Source organism: Engystomops pustulosus, chromosome 4, assembly GCF_040894005.1.
Source record: "Engystomops pustulosus chromosome 4, aEngPut4.maternal, whole genome shotgun sequence".
NCBI classification, from domain to species: Eukaryota; Metazoa; Chordata; class Amphibia; order Anura; family Leptodactylidae; genus Engystomops; species Engystomops pustulosus.
The window spans coordinates 189,707,905-189,733,437 of NC_092414.1; the positions used below are offsets into that span (position 1 = coordinate 189,707,905).

Consider the following 25,533-nt stretch of genomic DNA (forward strand, 5'->3'; position numbering starts at 1 on the left):
TTTGTTTTTAATCCTGTGCCCCTGGTACGGAAGGGGTTAAGCGTCACTTGTTTACGGCTTGTTTACGGCTGCCGGTCCTTAGTCACGCCCCAATCAGTTTTTGATTGGTGGATGAGGATTTCCGCGCTTCTGATTTGCTGGGCAGTGGTTGTAACGGCGCCCTATGATTGGCTGGTGGACGTACAGTATGTGTGCGGTGGCTTTTGCCTCCACCAACATGGCCGCTGCTGCTGTGCGGCTTCTGCTAGTGGCCGGACTAGGGGTAACACGAGCGGCGGCGCTGGTAGGTGATACCGGGGACCAGGCCCAGGTGTTAGGGCTGCGGCTGGAGGATGGAGCTGGAGCTTCCATGAGCGGAGGGGTGTTACGGGCTCGGCCTGGCTCCCTGTTCCGCCTCCGGCTCTATGGCTCCGGTTTACGCAATGACACCTGGCCCTGGTTGTCCATTGGGGCCCCTGGGGGCCCCGGCTGCTCCCCTGCTGCGGGCTCTGCCTTGCAGTTACTGAATGAGTTTGTGGTGTGCAGTGAGCACTCGGGCCTGGTCACTGTGAAGGTTCAGGATGGGGTCAGAGGCCTCATGTACCCCCTGTGTACCCGGCAGGGGGCAGGATGGAGCCTGTATCCAGGGGGGGATACAGTTCTCATAGTGACTGAGGATGAGGAGGAGGAGAAGCCGCCCTGGGTGAGGGCAGAGCAGCCCTGTGCCACCTTTTCACCCTCCTTGAGGTATCAGGCTCTGGGCTTAAAATTTTCCCAAAAAGAATACGTGGACACGTGGCTGGTGGCGCTGCTGATAGTCCTCTGTGTCCTGCTGTCCGGTCTTCTTCGTGGATTACAGCTGAGCACCCTGGTTCTGGAGCCCCCGGAGCTGGGCATCCTAAAAGACTGGGGCTCCCCCTCTGAGAGATCAGGGGCCACCCGTCTGGACTATCTCAGGACTCGATGGGGCGGTTACACGCTCCTCTCCCTCCTCACCTTGTGCTGTATTGCTAACGCAGCCGTAGCCGTCCTCCTGTATTACGCCATTGACTCGGTGGCCGGTGCCATCTTTGCAGCAGCTGGACTGCTCTTATTCGCTGGAGAAGCCCTGCCGGCCGCCATTACTTCCGTCTGGGGCCCTTGGTTGGCATCTAAGTGTCTATGGATTACCCACTTCTTTCTGCTTTTGCCCATACCTTTGTCATTTCCGCTCTCCTGGGTCCTGGAGAAGGTCTTTGGACAGGATCCCAGCTGCTGTCGCCTGAGGTTACGTATTTTAGAACTGGCCAGATGTGGTGATCCCTACAGTGAGCTGGTGCGGGATGAATTCAGCAAGGGAGCGCTGCGAAACCGGACAGTAGAAGATATATTAACACCTGTGAACGACTGCTTCATGCTTCCAAGTGATGCCCTCCTGGACTTTAACACCATGTCCAGTATCATGGAGAGCGGCTACACCCGTATCCCCGTGTATGAGAACGAGCGCTCCAACATTGTGGACATCCTGTACTTGAAAGACTTGGCCTTCGTGGACCCGGAAGACTGCACCCCTCTGAGCACCATCACACGTTTCTACAGTCACCCCGTCCACTTTGTGTTCAGCGACACCAAGCTGGACGCTGTGCTGGAGGAGTTCAAGAAGGGTGAGGGTCAGAGCAGTGTCTATATCTCAGCGTATACTATAATGTGTAGGTAGGGTGTATAACCCGGATGGGATGGGGCAGATGGTGTCGGAAGCTGGGTGGAGATGTCAGGAGACACTTGATTTATGGCGTAGACTTCAAGCATTGCTGGTAGAGGAATATGAAAAACTATTCCATTATCAAACCATCACCCGCTAGAACTTGCTGCCCAGGTAGGTGCCAGCGCTATCAGTGGTAGGAACAACTCAGCATAAAGCTCATCTAACTGTATCTTCTCGTGCATCATTACATACCATATGCTTTGTGCTTCGCCTTACTAAAATCATGGCCAACCTGTTCTCCTTATTCATATCCTGTTCTATGTGCTTATACCCCCCACCCCCTTCCCTCCAGGCAAGTCCCACATGGCAATTGTACAGAAGGTGAACAATGAAGGAGAAGGAGACCCGTTCTACGAGGTGATGGGGCTGGTTACTCTGGAGGATGTTATTGAAGAGATAATAAAGTCCGAAATCCTGGATGAATCGGACGACTGCAGTAAGTATGGCCTGGTGGACGGGGCTGGGGGGCGGGGGGGGGAGTCATTAAATTTGCTTCACATGAAGAAGGGGCAGAGGCGCTGGGATTTCTATTCAACATCTACTGTTCATCACTATACAAGCCCTCTGTAAATGTAGCCCTCGAAGCACCAGCTGTGTTTGCTTTTACACATGGTATGACAGTATAATTTACCGTATATACACGTGTATTACTGTATATGCCTCTATATTTGTGAACTTTCCTGAGAGCTGAACCTGCTCGGGTTAATACCTGAGGACCAGACATATTTCAGGCATCACTGCACAAGTAGCTAGCGCTGCACTAGTTAGAACCAGCAGCAACCACTTTGTACAGCAGCCATGTGACTACTGCGGCTGACAGATGCAGCGGTGCTGCTGCTGTGTCTGTATACTGAATGTTTTGTGAGTGCTGTGTATGAGGAACCCAAGAACACTGCTGCAGAGGAAATCACTGCAGTCTTTATTCCGGGGTGCTTAGTAGTCACTGACAATGGGGCACCTCACACTTCACTCAGATCACTTGGGGAGCACATTTTAAGGAGTTAACTTGGTGATTGTAGAGGTCGCCTGTAAGGAATGAGGAGATTGGATTGTCAAACATGAGCAAATCACTGTACTGGGTCACCGCTTGCAGTCCTAGCAAGTTAATGGAGCCATTGCAGGTGTGCAAATATTTTGGGGAATTAGGCCACCTGACTAGAGATGGGCATACCAGATGTTTGGGTGCAACCTCTGTGACCTGGATGTATGGGCGGCTGAACAGCCAATCGGGGAAATTGATGCTTCTAGCTATGGCTAGAATTAGAAAGGAGGACAATGGGTCACCCTGTTGTTTACACAGCTGTGAGTGTTAACCCTTCTTCTCCCTCCCTGGCTTTAGTCTGCTATGAGCAGTATATTCAAACATCAGGCTGAAAGTAAAGAGGTTAATCCTCCCATCTCAGAGCTGTGTAACCAAACACCGGGAGGTTAGATGTTCATGCATCTTCCAAAGACGTACATTGTACAGGCTGGAAGAGAGGTGGGAGGAAGCAGCTAGTTTTTTTTTCCCCCCCACAAATTAAGCAGAATTTGCTAATGAAGTATACAGGCAGTCCCCGGGTTACATACAAGATAGGGACTGTAGGTTTGTTCTTAAGTTGAATTTGTATGTAAGTCGAAACTGTATATTTTATCATTGTAGTTCCCGACAATTTTTTTTTTTGCCCCAGTGACAATTGGAGTTTCAAATTTTTTTGCTGTAATAGGACCAAGAATTATCAATAAAGCTTCATTGCAGACAATTTTAAGCTGATTATTGCATTCTGGGACTATTTTAAAGCATCCAGAGAGCTTCACCAGAGGTCACAGTGGGCAGAGGGGTCTGTCTGTAACTATGGGTTGTCTGTAAGTCGGGTGTCCTTAAGTAGGGGACCGCCTGTATTAGAAAAATGCAAACAACATCCCTCCACGTACATTATTTAAAAAAAAAAAAATGATCTCAAATGACGGTTATGGTTTTTAAATATCAGTCACTAACTCCTATATTAGATAACTAGGTCACTGTTAGCTGATTGGTGAAGGTCACAGCCCCATTGATAGGTTATCAATATTCAATCCCATGAATAGGTCATCAATATCACACACCTGGATGACACAAAACAAGAACAATCTTTCTGATTAACAATCCTAACTATGAAAATGAATGTAATATCACATTGGGAAAATAGAAAGATCTCTTGTTGCCTACAGTAGGTACCTAAACACTGATACATGATACCGCAAAGAAGACGAATGTATGAGAATGTCCATATTCATCACCTACAGATGTAAATGTGACCCTGTAGGGAATACTAGGAGCTTAAGTTCTTAGATGAATAATGACTCATGCTAAATAATATCTACCATTAGTAGTCTGTTTCCCTTAGGATATAATTACTGTCCCTCATCATTAATCTCAGTACGGCTCATGCCAATACATTGTGATAATTGCCCAGACTTCACCCAGCTTATATGGAATAGGAATGATAGATATATAAATGCCAAATAGTTTTAACAGGATTAACACCTCCTTCATTGAAATAAAGAATGTGGAAGAGGATTCTATGTTTGACGTGAATCTGTCGCTGCACTTTATCTAAAGCCTAGAATATCCAAGCGCTTTTGTGACCTTCAACAAACCTGATGACCTTAAAGAAAAGCTATCACCATCAAAATGGCAGCATGTTACAGAGCAAGAGGAGATCAGCACAGTTTACATAGTGTCCTATCTGCAGGCAGCATGTTACAGAGCAGAAGATCAGCATAGTGTAGATTGTGTCCTATCTGCAGGCAGTGTGTTCTAGAGCAGGAGGAGATTAGCACAGTTTACATAGTGTCCTATCTGCAGGCAGCATGGATTAGAGCAGGAGGCGTTGACCGGATTGTACAAAGAGTCCTATCTGCAGGCACCAGATAGATATAAAAAGATTCCTATCTTCCTTTATCCTCTGTAGAACAGAATGTAAAGAAGAAGCGTCCCAGAGTGCAGCCTATCCCGATGCCTCGCAGTGGGGATGATTTGTCATTTTTTAAGACCCTCGACACAGAACAGAAAGTGAAGCTGTCACCCCAACTCTTAATGGCTACTCAGCGCTTCTTATCTCAAGGTATATCCCCTTCAGTGCTGGATCTTTTAGAGCAACAGGATATGATAGATCAAGAGAAGCTGAGCTGTGTGCTATGTAGGTGTATGGGTATAAGAGGGGGAGAAGCTGAGCTGTGTGCTATGTAGGTGTATGGGTATAAGAGGGGGAGAAGCTGAGCTGTGTGCTATGTAGGTGTATGGGTATAAGAGGGGGAGAAGCTGAGCTGTGTGCTATGTAGGTGTATGGGTATAAGAGGGGGAGAAGCTGAGCTGTGTGCTATGTAGGTGTATGGATATAAGAGGGGGAGAGAAGCTGAGCTGTGTACTATGTAGGTGTATGGATATAAGAGGGGGAGAAGCTGAGCTGTGTGCTATGTAGGTGTATGGATATAAGAGGGGGAGAAGCTGAGCTGTGTGCTATGTAGGTGTATGGATATAAGAGGGGGAGAAGCTGAGCTGTGTGCTATGTAGGTGTATGGATATAAGAGGGGGAGAAGCTGAGCTGTGTGCTATGTAGGTGTATGGATATAAGAGGGGGAGAAGCTGAGCTGTGTGCTATGTAGGTGTATGGATATAAGAGGGGGAGAAGCTGAGCTGTGTGCTATGTAGGTGTATGGATATAAGAGGGGGAGAGAAGCTGAGCTGTGTACTATGTAGGTGTATGGATATAAGAGGGGGAGAAGCTGAGCTGTGTGCTATGTAGGTGTATGGGTATAAGAGGGGGAGAAGCTGAGCTGTGTGCTATGTAGGTGTATGGGTATAAGAGGGGGAGAAGCTGAGCTGTGTGCTATGTAGGTGTATGGGTATAAGAGGGGGAGAAGCTGAGCTGTGTGCTATGTAGGTGTATGGGTATAAGAGGGGGAGAAGCTGAGCTGTGTGCTATGTAGGTGTATGGGTATAAGAGGGGGAGAAGCTGAGCTGTGTGCTATGTAGGTGTATGGGTATAAGAGGGGGAGAAGCTGAGCTGTGTGCTATGTAGGTGTATGGGTATAAGAGGGGGAGAAGCTGAGCTGTGTGCTATGTAGGTGTATGGGTATAAGAGGGGGAGAAGCTGAGCTGTGTGCTATGTAGGTGTATGGGTATAAGAGGGGGAGAAGCTGAGCTGTGTGCTATGTAGGTGTATGGGTATAAGAGGGGGAGAAGCTGAGCTGTGTGCTATGTAGGTGTATGGGTATAAGAGGGGGAGAAGCTGAGCTGTGTGCTATGTAGGTGTATGGGTATAAGAGGGGGAGAAGCTGAGCTGTGTGCTATGTAGTTTGTAGCAGGATTCTTAGTCTGTGGGCTCTTGTGAGAGAAATCAATAGATGTAAGCTGTTTTTTTCTCATTGGTAGAAGTGGAGCTTTTCAGCACCTCCAGAGTGTCAGAAAAGGTCCTCCTGCACTTACTGAAGCTTCCAGGGGTCACACAAGAGGTAAAGTTTGATGACAGTGACCGCCTTGCCCCTGAGCACTACCTGTACCTGCGCAGCCAGCCTGTGGACTACTTTATTCTTGTTCTGCAGGTGGGTCTATAAGAAGATACTTGTTTTATGAAGAGTGATTGTAAACTTCAGGGATCTTACTGTCTGTACTCTTTTATTTTTAGGGTAGAGTACAGGTGGAAATTGGAAAGGAAGGCCTGAGGTTTGAGAATGGGGCATTTACATACTATGGAGTCGCTGCACTGAGCCCATCCTTAATAGGTGAGACTAGGAGATGCATGTTGGTACAGACTACTGCACAGTTGCTTATAAATCTAGATCTCAGATGTACCATGCTTGTTTTTAGGTCACCAGTCGCCTACCAGTGGCCAAGAGCAAAGTGAGTCTCCAGATTCTGGCCTCTACTGTCCAGACTATTCAGTGAGAGCCTTATCTGACCTTCAAATAGTCAAGGTGAGACACAAACCTCTGCCCATACTATAGTCATAGTAACACATTCCATCATCTGTGCTCCTCTACAATTTGTTAAACCTGCATACATTTTGCAGGATTGGCCTGTTTGAGATACAAATTGTAGTTTGCCTGGTTGGATCATTCATTTGTCATCATTAGATGGCCACAATCTGGTTCATCTTCATATTATTTTTATGGTTAGCTTAACTCTCTCTATCTCTTCCGAAATAAGTATAGGAGTTAAATTACTGATCAGTGGTGGAACGCCCACTGATCACAAGAACAGGATTGCACAGGGTTGCACTGATAGAGATAGTCAAGCACTTTACTTGTCTGTTTCTGTTAGTTCCATAGACAGTGAATGAAGCAGCAGTGCACATGTATGCCCGGCCTTTTGGGGTGGAATAGGGGTACAACAGACTCCTTTTCTGGTGACCCATCTTTTCTTGGGATGCAATCACCAAGACCCCACCAATCAGCTTTCGACTCCATCTGTAGTGTAAGATATCTGATGGGGCAGGGTTGCCGTCCCCATTGATAACTTGGTAATAGCCTATCCTGTAGGCCTTATTGATCGTCAATAATTTTTGTAGTTAGAATACCCCTTTAACACCTTGCTTGTCCCTATTAATGACTAAGGAGTAAAGTAAGCTTTCTACGGCAGCAAGCTGCCACCCAGCAAGATACTTGTCTTGGACAAAATGCAGGTTTCTAGGAGATCTATAGAAAGCTTGTATTTGTCTTTTCACTATTTTAAGTTGCTGTAGAATGTAATTAAAGGAAAGGATTTCCCATTTCAATAATGGAAGAATAATGAGAACATGGTATGAACGGGAAGTAATATTGTAAATGTCTTAACTTATCGAACCTCCTGGTTCCCAGGTCTCCCGTCTGCAGTATCTGAACGCTCTCCGCACCTCACACTCCCACTCCACTGCCCAGTCTCCAGACAGCATAGAACTGAAGATATTTCCAAACAGCCAAACCCAGCTACTTAATGACAGAAACACTGGCACAGGAACAGGTAAGTCCACTTTCAAAAGACCCAATTGGTTTGTAGTCACACCAGAATTCTCAGGTCCCTTCAAGTTGTGGGATCTTGTCTCGTCTCATCTGGCATTTTCTTTTAATGGGGTTCTAAAAGACTTGGGTATCACAACAAGGAATATCTGTTTGCATAACAGTACTTCACACGTACAGTGAGGGGGAAAGATTTTAGTCAGCCACCAATTGTGCATGTTTTCCCCCATAAAAAGAGGAGAGGCCTGTAATTATAGGTAGACCTCCACTATGAGAGACCAAATAAATCCAGAAAATTACATTGTCTGTCTGATTTCTAATAAGAATTCGGTCATCTACAAACAACCAAGACTTCCGAATCTCACAGACCTGTAACTTCTTTGTGAGGCTCCTCTGTCCTCCACTCATTACCTGTAGTAATGGCTCCTGTTTGAACTTGTTATCAGTATAATAGACAGCTGTCCACAACTTCAGACAGTCACACTCCAAACTCCACTACGGTGAAGACCAAAGAGCTGTCGAAGGACACAGAAACTAAATTGTAGACATGCACCAAGCTGGGAAGACTGAATCTGCTATAGGCAAGGAAGTAAGACTTCTCCTTACGGAGGCTGCCAATTAGGGCCACCATGTTGGCGTGTGGACTCTTATAGCCATTGAGGAGTCTTGAGCCATAGGGGGATTTTGGGAAATCCCCCCCCTACCTTCCCACTTGTGTTTTGGATGCATTTAAAAACGCAACGAAAACGACACGTGGGAAGGCGCCTTGAGGCAGCTCCCTTGACATCAAGCATGATCTTCAGGATGCCTTATTACATGATGCGGGATTAAGCCAAACCAGTAGATCTATTCCCGAAGGAACAGACTCCCAACTGTAGACAGCGCTGTTTTATCCTATACAGTGTAATAGGCAAGTGGCTTGGTGTGAAGAAAACTGTGGGAGCAATAATTAGAAAATGGAAGACATACAAGACCATAGATAATATCCCTCGATCAGGGACTCTACGCAAGATCTCATTCCTTAGGGTCCTAATTCTAGAACCACACAGGGGCCTATTAAGCGACCTGCAGAAAGCTGTGACCAATGGTGCAAAGGCTACCATCAGTAACGCACAACAACGCCAGAGACTCAGATCCTGCAGTGCCAGACGTGTCCCCTGCTTAAGCCTGCTGAAGTTTGCTAGAGCATCTGGATGTTCCAGAACAGTATTTGGAGAATGTCTTATGGTCAGAAAAAACCAAAGTAGAAATGTTTGGTAGAAACACAACTTGTCGTGTTTGTAAGGAGAAGGAATATTGAGTTGCTTGTATGGGACACCAGATCTACTGTGAAGCATGGGTGGCAACATCATGATGAGGGGCCGTTTTTCGGCAAAGGGACCAGGATGACGGATCCGTGTACATGAAAGAATGAATGGAGCCATGTATTGTGAGATTTTGAGTGCAAACCTCCTTCAGCAAAGGCACTGAAGATGAAATATGGCTGGGTCTTTCAGCATGACAATGATACCAAGCACACGGGTAATGAAGGAGCGGCTGCGTAAAAAAGCATTTGACGGTCCTGGAGCCCCATAGGAAGCCTTTTGGAGAGAGAGGAAAGTCTGTGTTGCCCAGTGAGTTCCCCAAGACATCACTGCTCTAGAGGAGATCTGCATGGAGGATTGGGACAACATACCAACCAACCTTGTGAAGACTTTTGACCTTTGTCATTGCCAACAAAGGATATATAACAAAATATTGAGATGAATTTTTGTTATTGACCAAATACTTATTTTCCACTCTAACTTGCACATCTATTCTTTAAAAATAAGACAATGTGATTTTCTGGATTAGTTTTCTCATTTTGTCTGCCTAGGATGTCACTTACCGGCCTCTCTCATCTTTTTAAGTGGGAGAACGTGCACAATTGGTGGCTGAATAAATCTTTATTTTCTCCCCACTGTACACATTGATTTCAGTGGGTCCCAACGCACAACCTCATTTTCCCCGGGCCTATCCCTGCCTTGTTTGTGTCTCAGACGTTCGGGCCTCAGTTTACCATACATCATTGGGAGAGAAAAAAAAAAAACTGTACTGTACATCATCCAATGATCTATTACAGCTTGGCTACATTTACAAAATGAACTCGAGTTTCTTAATTGCATAAGCCCCACCAACTCCGCAACACCCTACCAGCAGGGACCAAGACCCAGTTGCCCACCAGCACTCTTACTGGCAGGCATAGCCCCCATGGCTCCAGGCCTCCACTAGCACCGGAGACGCCTTGCAATACTGCACCATGTGAACAGGTCTTGAATACTCAATGTTCCATGTGGTCTCAGAGACTGGCTGTGAGGAACTAGATGGCCCCTGTATGCAGCCTCCTGCCGATTTATAAACACCTGAGTTTAGATCATTTGCCTAGGGAACAAAGTCGCCTGACCTCTTAAAGGGGTTGGGACAAGATAGTTCCGTTTTTTTGGTAGATCTGCGTTGACGGCCCACTGGGTGAGAGAATCTTTTACTAGGGTTGCACCATATAGCAGATTTTTGCTGCAAGTTTTCCGAATGTGCAGAACTGCAGCCCATTGATGGTAAGTATTGGCACAGAAAACGTGTGCCGCGGGGTTATCTGGAAGCCTCCTATTAGGTGTATTCCAGCTGTAGTGTACAGTCTTTTGTTGATCTCTTTGTAACCCTGTCTATTTCCAGCACTTCTTTTCAACACGGCAGTTATGGGCACAATTGAGAGTGTCAGCTAATAGCTGCTCATGCTGGTAGCCGCAGAGGTAACTATATATCATCTATGAATATCTACGCTGTGCTTGATGTCAATGATCAGTGCACCCATCATCTTCCCCCTGCTTGCTGCAAGATCACACCTGCACATTGAATGAGTCAGAGGGAATCTATCATGGGAGCGGTTTGCTAGTTTTTACATAATTTTAATACATAAATTTTATACATCTGTCCCCAAGTGTAGATAGATATTTATGGCCGAACCAAAGCCGGAGTTATGGTTCTGGTATCCAGCCTCCTAAATGTCTCTGATCCTGTAACTTTGTTGTGTCATTGGATGCAAAAATTTAGGGGGCCCTCAATGGCATCAACATGGAATCGGTCACAAATATCGTATCCAAATTTTAGAGCCTGTATTATATATGGCACCGACCCAAGTAATATCTGTAGTGGCTGTACATGTTATTACGGCTCTATACCAACAGTTGTGTGTAGTACCAGGTGCAACCACTACGATGTCTGGCAGTAAATTGCATGATACTTACTTTAAAGCCATGGCACAACTGATGTGGGTGTCGAGGACTGGCTCCCTATTTGATCTGAAATTGATGAATTAATTCCAGAAAAAATTATTCCTATCAAATATTCCAATCAATGATTGACAGATGAAGCAATACTCATTTGCGAGGTCCCCAGAAATGTCCCAATAAATTGCACACAATTTGCATGTTTTCTTACTAGATGGAAAAACCATTATGATAGATTCCCTTTACCCATTTTCTTTGCTGTGCTTTATCCCACATCACTAAGCACGAGTGTAATGTGATTTCTTCCATGTCGCACACATCTCATTACCTCTGCTCAGAGTATCGATGGAGATTCAGGAATAGATCAGTATTGCCCTATGGAAGTCCATAGGGATACAGTATACAGACACTAATAGATCTAGGTCTCCGGATAGAACTATACCTTTAACAAAAAGCTTCAGCGACATCTAATACCAGATGCACATCTTGTCCGTTCTAAGACTACCTGTATTGAAATCCTGACCTATCCTCCTACCAAGACATATCCCTCAGTGTTGTGATATAGTGGGATACAACCTCTGATTTGGCTCCTCCCACTTCAAAAGCGGGAAAAGGGATGGGAAAACATCCATGGCAGGTGGTGATTCGCTGTTGCCAATGTTCAGGGTGTTTCCATTTTTGAACATTTACATCACCAGGAAAACGCCCACAGTGTACGCTCAGCGGAGGACAAACATGAATGCCATACAGTTTTTTTTTTTTTTTTTTGCTGGAGGCGAGGAGACCAAAAGGAGGCCCCCTGCTAGTATGTCTGTGAATATATGTGTGTGTGTGTATGTGTATATATATATGTGTATATATTATACACACACCGGGCACTTTCATGGTATACACACTGAATATGTCCAAAAGACGCAGTGTGAACTCTACCTAAGTTGACAAAATGATAGGTCAGGAGATTCTCCCAGGTGCCTTGGAGACAGTGAATAGACATATCACTTAACCATTTCCACACTGGTAATACTTATAAGGGGCAGTCCCACCATTACAAGGTATTTGCCTAGTTATGTTCAGGTTGAAGGTAAGTTTCTATGTATGGCGTCCAGTGTAAAGCGACCATATTGTACATAAGGGATGGTGTGTGTAGGCCCTGTACACATCCCCCTTGGCATCTCTGCACGCTGGGTCTTCAGGGTATCCCTGTTTTGCTTTGCCACATTCATCATCTGATTCGCTGAATAGAAAAATAGTTATATCATTACTGAAGCCTGCATCAGCAGCCTTGGATACAGATCCCTTTGTCAGGTGGGTTTACGCTATTTTTCAATGATTGTGAAGCGTAGAGGAGACAAGTAATAGATGCAATACGCCTGCTACTGTCTGCAACCTTCCCGAAACCTGAGGCCAAGGCAGAGGATCCTCCATCACCCTGGCAGACCGGAGCAGCCAGCTCACCATGAATGCCGCCTATTCACAGGGGAATCATATACAGAGTCATGTTCTTACGTCTGGAATATCTGGCCAAAAGAGATGGAGACGATTTTCAAAATTTCATTGTATTTATAGACGTCTCAGCCAAAAGGAACACGAGACGAAGCCCCGATTATTATCGTTTTACAAGATAAAATGGGGACATATGATACAACCTGTATCTCCAGCTCAGTGCCCATAAAGTAGCTGTTTTTGTTCAGAAGTTGGAGGGAAAAGATGTTACAGCTTTCCCTTATCCTTGAAACATAACATGACTGCAGCAAAGAGGGCTAGATGTTTCTTCCCTACACATGAAGCGGAGAGGAAAGTAGAACAAAGGGATCAGGCATATTAAAATCCACTATTCCCACCCCTTCTTCTTGACATTTGCAGTTGGACGAGTCACATGGTCCCTATACATATTAGATCATTACATATTTGACTAACCTATATAATTTCGTGTATGGTCTAGGTTAGTTTTCCTTCTGCCTGCATTGATCCAGCCTGCACTGTGTCAGTCATATCAACCCCCCCGCCCAATGGATTTTTATGTTGTTGTAGCATGTTACTATACCTTACAGTGTAGCAAGACTTTTAATTCACTTTGTAGCTGATGCTAAAGCCATTTCTCTGTTCTGTTCTATGAAATGCTGCGCACCGGTGAGTAATGTACATTTCCCACAAGTGCCGCCTCCATCATCATTATGGGGTCCCCTGAAGTCCACTGCAACAAAAAACTCAAGTTATTCTCCTGACTTTTAGCTTTAGAAATGTATGGACGTGTGAAAGCATCACCTTGGTGTGAGGCCCTTGGGTGTCTCTAGCTTTTGTGTATCTGCTCCAGTGTTTGCAAATCATCTCTTCTACTACTATATACATTTCGTTGAAACCAGAAGTTTACATACACTACATAAAGACACGTGTAAGCTTTATCACTGTCTGACTTGAAATCAGAATGAAACCCCTCTTGTAGGATTGCAGAAAGAAATAAAAAAGCCAAATTTTTTTTTCTTTCTGGTATTATTTTGGCAAAGTCAAAAAGTTTACATTTCAATTGCCTGCTGGGGGTTTCTACCCCACAATGGCAATAACCCCCCCCCCCCCCCATCAAAGCCTCATTAACATATAATGTTAAATAGGCATAACACAAAATATTGCATCACCATGTCCTTACGACCACCTGTAAAATAAAAATATTATTGAACCTGCACACTGAACACCATAAAAAAAAGTGTTAAAAATCCACTGAAAATGATTTTTTTTTTTTACCTATTTAAGCCCTCAAAAATGCAATAAAAAGTGATTTTAAAAAATTGGCTCCGGAATGATACTAAGGCAAAGTACAACTTGCCCCGCAAAATACAAGCCATCAACCAGCTCCGAAGCCAAAAAAAAGTTAAAAATGTTATGCCACTTGGGAGATGGAGATGCAAAAATGTTAGATTTTTTTTTTTCCCCCACACTAGGTTTTATTTTGCAAATTTAGTAAAACGGAAGAAAAAAAAATACATAAGTATGGTTTCCCCGTCATTGTACTGACCCATAAAGTTAACATGAATATTAGGCTAAACAGTGAACACAAAAAAAAAATCCATTTACATAATTGATGCTTTTCAACTCCTTCGCCCCCAAAAAATTGGGAATAGCAACCTCAAAATGGAATCACTGTAAAATGCATCTCATCAATAAAAAAAAAAAAATTCGTTCATAAGGGGATTCTAGTAATCTATATTTGAAACACATGTTTTTTTTAAAAAAATGTAATCTGTCTGACTTGTACAAATAAGAGGACTTAGAATAATTAAAACATACATTTGACATATGGGAAATATTAATTTTACCTCCTAAATTAATTGCTTCAAACCAGTCTCAAAAGTAGATCATTTTAAATTTTGACGATTTTTTTTCTAAAAAAAAAAAAGTTTTTTTCTTTTAAATAAACGCAAAACATATCAGCCAAAAATTACCACTAACATGAAGTACAATCACAAAATCATTTTGGGAAGTTTTTAGTGTTCAAAAGTTTTAACCATACAAAGAAACACATGCCAAAAAGAGAGGTTGGGCTTTAACATACAAACTGGCTGCATCCTGAGGGGGTTAATCTGGGTTTTTTAAGTTTCTTTTGGAGTAATGGTTTCTTCCTAGCAGAGTGGCCTTTTAGATTATGTTGATACAGAACTCTTTTACAAGGTCTTTGACTTTTGTTATTGGATTGATGAACAAGGCACCTTCAGGTTTCTGGAAATTGCACCCAAAGATGAACCAGACTTGTGCAAGTCCACAATACTCCTTCTGATATCTTGGCTGATTTCTTTAGACTTTCCCATGAATGTAGCAAAGTGTTTTTAGATCTTAAAATACATCCACATGTGTCTCTCTAGAAGCTTCTAATCTGTTGCCAACATCTAAATTGAAGACATGAAATAATCATATAGGTCCCAGATGGTTTAAAGGCAAAGTAATCTTAGCGTATGTAAAATTTTGACTTTGCAGAAAGTCTTTAAAATGCATTAAGAATTCACTCTCTCATTATTCTGGCATGTGGCACATATAAATGATAATGTAAACGTGTGGTTTCAGCTATATGTGACACGGTGAGTATGAGATGTGGTTGTTTAATTGTATTTTTTGGACTTACAGAAACAAAGAAGGAAGTGAAGAAGGAAGCTGGGACGCCGAAGATATCAGAGGGCTCATCCCCCTAACCACCCTTACCTCACCACGGAAGCCTGGAATCATCCGTGACTCCTTACCCGAGTGGACAATGTCGGTGCCATTTCAATGTGCCATTTTACTCTTCTACAATGCGGCAGTACTGTGTGGAGAAGGCAATGACACGGTGGATATCCCTGGCCGGTCACAGGGACATCGCATCCGCCATAAGCTGGAGCTCTGCAGACATTTCCGTCCATGGAACGATTGTAGAATAACGTAGATTTAAAGCAGCCCCGGCCTCCGCTGTGTCTCCTGTAGAGGGGGGGGCCTGAAGCTTGTGAAGGTGTAGGCTGTATTAATACCTTATAGGATATATATATATAGACGAGATATGCCATATGTTTATTTTGTACTAAACTAATCGGGGGGGGGGGGGGGTGTGCGGAAATTAGAAACATTTATGACAATGAAAACAATTTATCCTCCTGATGGGTCCTGTGTTTAGTGAATACAATTGGGATTTCTTCGTCCTCCGTCGACGCCTGCATCAGCTCAAGTCATGAAGATATCCGCCCAGCACGAGACTTCCATTAATAAAGCCGTCATACGTTTTCGTCTTGGGACAAAAACACCTGAGCGATACTGGATGGAGCCAGGTCTGCGGCTGTGTGTCCTCTACAGTCTCTTAGCTCCAGGAGACCTTTATAGCGATGTAGAAGATGCAGAGATAAGTCCCGGTGACCACCTTCTGCTGCCTGTCCAAAAAAACAACACATGTAAACATAGACCAGCAACAACTCCTCCAGGGACCATATCTAGTAGTTACTTCCAGGAGTAGGAGGGTAAATTATGTGTAAGCTATTAGAGTACAAGTAGTTATAGAGGATTTCCTGCGTACAACCAACCTTCTTCCTTTGTTTTTAACATTGTCACATCTCTACCAGCTTCACCTTTCTCTACAACGGCCTCGCAGAGGGGGGGTCCAGCTTACAAATACAATGGTAAAAGCCAACAAGCCCCTTGGTAGGGCATCAGGGAAACCATACCCGTAACATTGACCAAGGTTCCTATCCGGTATAAGGTTGCTTTAGTACTCCTTTAGGCTGGAGAAGCTCTTAAGTTTTTGGCACAGATTTTGCTGCTTCTTTTGAGCCAAAGCAAGTAATGGATCACGCAGGAGGGGGAAGTAGTAGCCTCTCTTTAATATTTCCCATTGCCTTCAATTACAATCCTAGCTTCCACTTACAAGAGTGCAAAACATTAACCTTAATGAAAACTTAAAGGGGTTTTCCAGGAAACTATGGGGGCCCTCCGGCTCCTGTGGTGTCCAGGATTAAAAACTGGAGTGACATCAGAGCGGGGCATGCATGTTTTTTTTGTTCCCTCCACTACAGCCTGAGACATCTAACTATCCAGATTCCTAGACAGCCCCTTTAACCCCTTAACGCTGAAGCCACTTTTCACCTTCCTGACACGGACCATTTTTTAAAATCTGACATGTGTCTATTTAAGTGGTTATAACTTTGGAACGCTTTAACATATCCAGTTGATTTTGAGATTGTTTTTTCGTGACACATTGTACTTCATGCTGGTTGAGAAATTTAATAAATATATTTAGTATTTATTTATGAAATAAATGGAAATTTGGCAAAAATTTTGAAAAAAACAATGTTTTCCAAATTCAAAATTTTCTACTTTTTGGAAAGTTGGTCATAGCACTAAAATAACTTGATAACTAACATTTTCCATATGTCTGCTTTAACTTGGCATCATTTTTCAAACATCTTTTCCTTTTTTTAGGATGTTAGGAGGCTTATAACTTTAGGTGCAATTTTTCAGATTTTTACGAAAATCATCAAAACCTACTTTTGGAGGGTCAATTTAGTTAGAAGTGACTTTATAAGGCCCACATGACAGAACCCCCCCACAAATGACACCATTTTAGAAACTACACCCCTCAAAATATTCAAAACAACCTTTGGGAATTTTGTTAACCCTTTGAGCGTTTCATGAGGGTGAAAGATAAATGAAAGTGAAATTAGAGAAATGTAATTTTATCTTACTATAGATTCATTTAACACTAAAATTTTCACCTTCACAATGGGTTAAAAAGGAAAATGCATTTTACAATGTTGAGGGCAATTCCTCCTGAGCATGCCAATACACATTTTGTCACTGTACCCTGCTGTACGGGCACAGGGGGGCACCTGGAAGGGAAAGAGCGTTGTTTCGTTTTTGCAGGGCAAATATGGCTGAAAAAGTTTACATGTGTCAGGATGCATTTGGAGAGCCATAATGGTACCAAAACAGAGAAAAGCCCCAACATGAGACACCATTTTGGAAAGTACACCCCTTGGAGAGTTTAGCAACGTGTAATTTGTGTATTTTCCCCAATAGGTGTTTAATTCAATTAGGCCCCAAAAGGGAAAAAAGGTGAAAATTTTCTCAAAAAAGTCACTTTTACCCCAAATTTTTGTAAGCCACAAGGGATAAAAGATTAAACAACCCCATAAATGTGTAAAACTATTTCTCCTAAGCACAGAACTGCACCACTTTTGCATATAAAGTGTTGTATGGGTGCACAGTAGGGCTCAGAAGGGAAAGAGGGGCTTTGGCCTTTTAGAAGCCAGATTTGACAATCATCCTTTACATGTGTCAGGATGCATTTGGAGAGCCCTAGTGGTACCAAAACAGAGGGGAACCCCAACAAGTGTCACCATTTTGGAAAGTGCACCCTTTGGAGAATTTAGCAAGGTGTAATATGTGTATTTTCCCCTACAGGTGTTTGCTTCAATTAGGTCCCTAAAAGGAAAAAGGTGAACATTTTCCCAAAAAAGTCACTTTTACGGCTAATTTTTGTATCCCATAAGGCATTAAAGATGAAACAACCCCAAAAAATGTGTACTAGCATTTCTCCCGAGTATAAAATTGCCCCACACATGCAAATAAAATGTTGTATGGGTACGCAGTGAAGCTCAGAAGGGAAAGAGGGGCGTTGGCCTTTTAGAAGCCAAATTTGACAGACATCCTTTACATATGTCAGGATGCATTTAGAGAGCCGTAGTGGTACCAAAACAGAGCGGAACCCCAACAAGTGTCACCATTTTGGAAAGCACACCCCTTAGAGAATTTAGTAAGGTGTAATATGTGTATTTGTCCGTAAAGGTGTTTGATTTAATTAGGACTTAAATAGATAAAAGGTGAACATTTTCTTATAAAGGTCATTTTACTCCTAATTTTATATAGCCACAAGGGATAAAAAAATGTAATAACCCCTCAAAATGTGTAAACCTATTTCTCTCGAGTGTAGAAGTACCCCACATGTGTATATAAAATGTTGTATGGGCGCACAGTAAAAGGGAAGGGGAATGTTTGCCTTTTAGAAGCCAAATTTGACAGAAATGTTTGACATGCATTTGGAGAACCCTAGTGGTATAAAACAGATAAGAATCCGAAAAGTGACCCTAATCTTTGAATGCACACCCCTTAGAGAATTTTGCAATGTGTAATATATGTATTTGCCCCTACAGGTGAATGATCCAATTAGGCCCGAATCATTAAAAAGGTGAAAATTTTCCTATAAATGTCACTTTACCCCTAATTTATGTAAGCCACAAGGGATAATATATTAAATAACCCCAAAAAAGGTGTAAACCTATTTCTCCCGAGTGTAGAAGTACCCCACATGTGCATATAAAATGCTTTATGGGCGCACAGTAGAGGAAAAGAGGGATGTTTGTCTTTTAGAGGCCAAATTTGTAAGAAATCCTTCACATGTGTCAGGATACATTTGGAGAGCCGTAGTGGTACCAAAACAGAGGAAAACCCGAAAAGTGACCCTAATTGTTGAATGTACACCCCTTGGGGAATATAGCAAGGTGTAATATGTGGTGTAGTGTAGTGTAATGAGCATTTTGAACATATAGGTGGTTTCCAAATATGATGTGCAACGGAGTCCAAGATGGAAATTGCAATTATTTCTGGAAAGTTCAGTGCCCGTTATGTGGCGCCCCTTATGAAATAATGGAGGGGTATAGGGAGCAACGGGACATAACAGTTGTTACAATTATTCATTTTACCGAAATTAATTCACAATAGGTTGGGCGTGAATTGTGAATGTGTTGCGTATAAGGAGGTAGAATATACCAAGGGACCAACTAAACTTTTGTCACTCTGGAGTTGTCGCAGGTCTCTTAGTAGTATGTAGTGTCCATCCTTAGTATATAGTGTCCATCCTAACTCCTCTTTTGGAACAGACTCTTTATTGAGTCCTACCATTAGAAGCAGCAGAATTCACCGGGAAAATGCTGTCCTGGCAAAACACAGGAACATCTAAACCAGAGGTACTGGGGCCCCGTCCTTCTTGTCCCAATATTAGTTTCCTAATATCTTCCTCTTGAAAACGGAGAAATGATACGGCAGGACCTGCACATTGGAACAGCTCGTAAGAGTTGTACAGCATAATCTGTACAATGTGCACGGCCAGCGCTTTTGTACCAAATCTTCGTTTTAGTAGGGAAATTATCACCAAGTGTTGCTCTTATTCACCCTAGCGATGCCCATTGTGACGAATATTGCTGCTTTTGGCTGGACCAAATCGACCAGCAAATAGCGGCAAACATGGACAGAGGGGGGCAACAAAACCCCTCTGGACCGCAAGGCAAAATTGGTGGCTGTCAGGAACAGCCGCCACCCTGCCCCGATCACTGTGTCTATAGACATGGTGACCGGTATTACTGACGTCATAAGTAAATTCGCTGCTATCGGCTCGTCTGAATTGATGAGCCAGTAGCAGCGATAATAAACTGGGGGTGTGGGGGGGGGACGTAACCCTTCTGGTCCATGGGGCAGGATGGATGGCTGTCAGGAACAACCACCGTCTTACCCCGATCAGTGAACAGCCGCCGTCTTACCCTGACCGGTGTTGGAAAGTCACTACCTGCCGCACCGTTCTATAACAACGCTCGTTGGGAATAGGCTATACAATCTTTATTTATTTTTTAAGCAATTTAGACAAATAAGGGCTTATTTTTTGCGAGACGAGATGCACTGTAAAAAAACCCTTAATTTTAGTGGGTTTTTAGCTTATTGAAGAAATTTTATTAACTTTTTACGTGTGGAGGAAAATAAAATAATCAATTCTTGTTTTGGATTTTTAGCATTTTTTTGGGGGGTTGTTCACTGTAGCATAACAATAATATATTATCTTTATTCTACGGATCCCTACGATTACGGTGATACCTCATTTATATAGTTTTATTTTTATTTGTCCAATTTTATTGAAGGAAAACTAGAATAGAAAAAATTGCATTTGTTTTAGTATTGCCATTTTTATAGCAGCATAATTATAGTATTTTTTGGTTTACGGAGCTGGTTGTAAGCTTATTTTTTGCGTGACAAGTTGCTCTTTTTATTGGTATCATTTTGGTGCTTGTAATTTTTTCGGATCACTTTTTAGAACATTTTTTGTAAAGCAATTTGATAAAAAGTTTTAATTTTTGGCAAGTTTTTGGTTTTTATTTTTTACCATGTTCACCGAGCGGGTCCAATTATGATTAGGATTTATTGTACAGATTGTTACGGACGCGGCGATACCAAATAAGTGGGGTTTTTTCGTGATTTAGTGTTTTTTATACCTTATTACTTGTGTAAAGGGAAATGTGGTGTTTGGGGGGGACTTTCACTTTCTTTTATTATTTATTTTTACTGTAAAAAACCTTTATTTATTTATTTTTACTTTTTTTACATTTACTGACATCTTAGCTTGAACAAGTGATCTTCTGATCACTTGTTCAAGCTATTTTACAGGTTACACAGTGCAATACAGATGTATTGCACTGTGTAATGTAAGACACTGAGCATGCTGCGCATGCCCAGTGTCTTACAGCCGGGTCCTGCCAGGAGGCAGGGACCCGGCACCGAGAGGAGGATCGCGCAGCCCCGGGCACCGGCAGTCCCGGGGCTGCGATCGGAGGAGCGGACCCCCCCGGTAAGCGCCGCGGGGGGGTCCGATTCACATTTAAATAGCTTTAAATGCCTCTAACACACCGCGGTCAGCGCGACCGCGGCGTGTTAGGGGTTAACACCCGCGATCGGAGAAATCTCCGATCGCGGGTGTTAGAGGCGGGTGTCAGCTATAACATATAGCCGACACCCGCAGCTTCTGGCCCCGGCTCCGTTCAGGAGCCGGGGCCAGAAGCTTGACGTAATAGTACTGCATTTTGCGGGAACGCACCTCCCGCGATGCAGTACTATTACGTCAAATGTCGGGAAGGGGTTAAATGTGTATCCAGTCTAAAAGTGGTTTCCCATAACCACTAGTATATGGGGATCCTGAGCCCTCAGATCCATGAAGCAGACGTCAGAAGCCCAATAAGCAGCAACAGAACTTGATAGAAAAATATATTGGCCTGAGCACCAAAGAAAACAAGAGCACCAACAAAAAAGGACATTTGCTGCAAATAAAACACAAATGCACCATAACACAAACGTCTTACAACTTGCCTTGTGGAGCGCAGTCCTCCCATCAGAGTCTGTCTTCGTTGGGTCAGCGCCGTTCTCCAGTAACATCTGTACTACTAGGAGGTGCCCGCAGTAGGCAGCGCGGTGCAGAGCTGTGCTGCCCCCATGTGTCTGGGCGTTACTGTCAGCACCGCTCTTCAGAAGAAAGCTGCACACAGGTAAGTGTCCGTGTCTGCTGCTATAGTGCTACACCAACAAAGGACAAAGTCAGGAGTGATCCAGAGCCCCCAAGAAGTACTATAGTCACATGGCTACACATGGAGAAGCCTCCTGGTGCTGCTATTTTAGAAATAAGGGTTGTCCAACTAGGAATCTCTGGGCCACATGTATCATTTGATTGTGTTTTGCACCTTTACATATTGTTGCCGTAATTTTGCACCTAAACGCTAGCAGCGCATCCAAAATAACCAGGTTTTTATCCTACAAATCCTAATAATAATCATTAGCAACTTTTTGATTTAGGCACAATTTTGGCTCAAAACTACTCGAGCCTGAAGGTGGCTTAGACCAAGAAGCAAATCCCTGAGCTCTTGTGCAGAGCAGTGTATCCCCTGTATATCACAGCAGTAGAGCAGCGTATCCCCAGCAGCAGAGCTCAGACACAATTTACACTACCTGCAGCCTCTGTTTACAGTTCATTAGCTTCTATTTACAAACAATCTGTAAAAGCCTCAGCTCAGCGCAGAGGAGAAGAGAAGTGTGTAGGAGCTGCAGATACTACAGAGAATTGTCCCGTGTAGCAGGGTGACCACACTGGTGTCTGAGGAGGATACTGGATCGCCTCCAGGAGAAGGCACTGCTGAGGAGGTCAATGGGTGCTGGGTGTCAAACACCTGGGCTCTGCTGTGAGGGTCATTCTCATTGCACCTAAAGTAAAGTGCAATTGCAAAATCATCCTGAAGCTCACACTTGAATAATAAGAGCCAGAAACTCAACTCATCACTAATGGTTGTAGCTTGTGGTAATTCAGGAGCAACAATGCAGCTCATTTAGGGTGCAGTCACAGCTGTTAACACTTGCGTTTCATAAACATTGCATTAAATGTTACGTTTTGTAAACGCAAATGTTAACAGTTGTTTAATTAGGCAAATCTCTCTCCAGCTGGTGGAAACGCATGCGTTAGACGCGACATGTGACAGCACCCTTAGGCACAAAAATGGAACTAGTGCGGCACAACTGTGATACATTTGGCCCTATATGTGGGGGACAAAAAAAAAAACTAAAAAATGTAAAACTCTCCTCATCAAAAATTACACAAGGCAAAACCAAACATTTTTTTATGTGAGAATTGGTGTAACATTAAGGGAAGTTGTCAGCAGTTTTAACCATACAAGCAGTATTAGGTGTTGGCCCTGGAGACCTTTGTGTATGTAGTTAGTAGCAGCAGCAGGACTGTAAAAAGTGAAGTTATAATCCAGCTCTGCTGCTCTTGCAAGGGCTCTGGGCAGTTCTATCAACCTGAAGAGCTTTCTGCTCTCTGCACTGTGCCGCTCCACAGCCCCTCCCCCTAAGAGTAGGAGCCTATCAGGATTTCAGTTGGATACTTCCAACAGTCACTCGGAGAGGAGAAGCTGTGGAACAGGTTATTACAAAGAGCAGAAAGATCTTCAGGCTTCAGATTTTCCCAGAGCCCCTACACACCTGGATTAATAATTCACTTTTCACAGTCCTGCTGTTACTACATACACAAAGGTATGGTTACACAGCTCTCCAGGGCCTATACATAGCATATACCTACCTAGTATACACACATACTACTGTACCGCTCCTAGGTAAGTGTTTGTTAGTATCATGTATAGATAATGTATAATTCAATGCTGCCTTACTGACCAGTGCGGTGTAGCCAAAGTTATCAGCCAGGTTAGGATCTGTTCCCTTCTCAACAAATCGCTGGACCCTCTTCAGGTCTCCATCCATAGCTGCAGACCAGATACCTGGAAGGATCACATTAAACATAATGAGAACAGACAAGACTCCCTCTAACTATTCATTGTAAACCACAGTTCTAGTCCTTACTGACACTTTACCAAGAAGATCCTATATTACCATGCGCGCGGCTACATAGGAAGTGCAGGAGAGCCGCGGGCACGGTCGCGCGCATGGTGCGCCGAGCGCGTACCTCCCTGTGCCGAAGCAGCTTCGGCCATAAAGTTTAAAAAGTGTTTTAAACCGCGATACAGTGGTTTAAAACACTAACAAAAATAAGCTCCGGCACCAGCTCAGCCTGACCTCACCCTGAGCTGGTGCTCGGTATGTCCTTCTTACACCTACCACTTCAAGTGGTAGGTTTCCTTTAAGGGGTTTTCCGATGAATTCAAGTTAGGCCCTATGCAGTGATGAGACCCTCACAGACCACGAAAACGAGGGGTCTGATGGGGTACCACGTACCTCAGTCGGTCCCCTTGACGCTCCATGAGAGTAATGGAGCAGAGGCCACGCATGATCGTTCTGCTCCATACATCTCAATGAAGCCAACGGAAATTGCTGAACGCCGCGCCCCCACCGATCCAGCAAGTTAGGCCCTATCTTGTGGAAAGGGTCGAACTTGAATTTTTGGAAAAAAAAACCCCTTTAAAGATAGGAGCCTGAGCTTTGCTGTTTGCTTCTTTCTAGGTGCTATAGAAAATGAAGTGACCACCCCTGCAACCCCTAAACTTGACTCATCTCATGTAAAAATGAGGTAAGAAGAGTCGTATCTGCCTGACTTTGGGGGAGATTTTTATAGGTAAACAGGTTAGAATACACATAAAAGAGGGATTTCTAGAAAGGACATTTCATACCTCACCTAAAGTATTTGGGTAAACTCTAATGACAGGTTCCCATTAAGAGAAGGCGACTTCTGGCTGCACCAGTGAAGCTGCAGTGTGCTGTAACATTGGGACGCCATCACTGAGGATTGTAATAAGGCAAAAAATCCAGAATCAAGAAGTAAAACAGCACTCACTGGAAAGGCGACAGGCCGTTTCGCGCTGTAAGTGCTTTCTCAAGCCTTGGAGGCTTGAGAAAGCGCGAAATGGACCTTCGCCTTTCTGTGGCGTGCATCACCCCTGCCTCATAATAAAGTGTTCCTGTACCCGATCACGGTGAGTGCCGTTTTACTTCTTGATTGTCTACTGCTGCTAAGTTTGGACGTGCACCTCGCAGCGGGACTCGTTGTGTGCCGGTTCGCATGTGCAGCCGTTTGTGGTGCCGGTCTCTCGGCTCCTACGGTTTCCCCAAAAACAGTTTTTACTCTGCATTTATTATACTTAGAAATAGCTACTGATACAAATATCTGAATCAGGGAAAGCTGAGTGACAACCATAATGGCCACCATAGCCAATCCTACAGCTTTCCATTTTGGGAGGAGATGTAGTATACAGCATGGCGGACATTTAGATAAATGCACTATAAACCCATGTTCACACAGAAGTTTTTGGTAGTGGGTTTTAAACTGGTCTCATATCAGCCCCCTAGCACCTCCACAGGTTAAATCCAGGGCTGGGCGGCACGGATCTGCTGTGGAGTTTGCATAGCAGATTTTGATACAGAAATCGCCATGTACACGGGGTTAAAGGGGAAGGGTCAGGAGTCTGCAAACTTTGCAGAACTACAACTCCCAGCAAGCAGATTGCACATACTGGGAGTTATTGTGTTATTCTGACACCCAACTTTCCCAGGAAAAGAGAAGACATTGCTCTTCATTAGTGAGCAATAGTAAAACCCCAGCTGCTGGTGAACTACAAGTCCCAGCATGTGACAGTGTTACCTCTCTGGAAGTCCATCTCCTGCACCGTCTCCCGCACCCCCGGGGAGGCCACGGTGCAGCAGCCATCACACCCGGCGCCCTGTGCAGGGTGAGAGGAGCAGCCATGAGAGGGATACATGACGCCATACACCGCCTCCTACGTCACACCCCGCCTCAGCCAATCACCGCGCGACAATCCACAGCCAATCGTTTACCTTCGTTGTCTGCAT

At 43.9% G+C, this 25,533-nt stretch overlaps 2 protein-coding genes across 2 annotated transcripts; one reads left to right on the forward strand and one right to left on the reverse strand.

The window, feature by feature from the left end:
• Window positions 1–171: 171 nt before the first annotated feature.
• CNNM3 (cyclin and CBS domain divalent metal cation transport mediator 3) lies at window positions 172–15,175 on the forward strand. Its single transcript, XM_072148947.1, has 8 exons — window positions 172–1,622; window positions 2,016–2,159; window positions 4,657–4,809; window positions 6,120–6,289; window positions 6,373–6,469; window positions 6,555–6,661; window positions 7,544–7,685; window positions 15,040–15,175. The coding sequence occupies exons 1-8, from the start codon at window positions 188–190 to the stop codon at window positions 15,102–15,104; spliced, it is 2,313 nt and encodes a 770-aa protein (XP_072005048.1). The 5' UTR covers window positions 172–187; the 3' UTR covers window positions 15,105–15,175.
• Window positions 15,176–15,656: 481 nt separating this feature from the next.
• On the reverse strand, window positions 15,657–25,533 carry ANKRD39 (ankyrin repeat domain 39). The gene is made up of 4 exons (XM_072148948.1): window positions 25,325–25,533; window positions 23,407–23,510; window positions 21,555–21,762; window positions 15,657–15,805 (listed from the first exon to the last, which is right to left on the reverse strand). The coding sequence occupies exons 1-4, from the start codon at window positions 25,440–25,442 to the stop codon at window positions 15,657–15,659; spliced, it is 579 nt and encodes a 192-aa protein (XP_072005049.1). The 5' UTR covers window positions 25,443–25,533.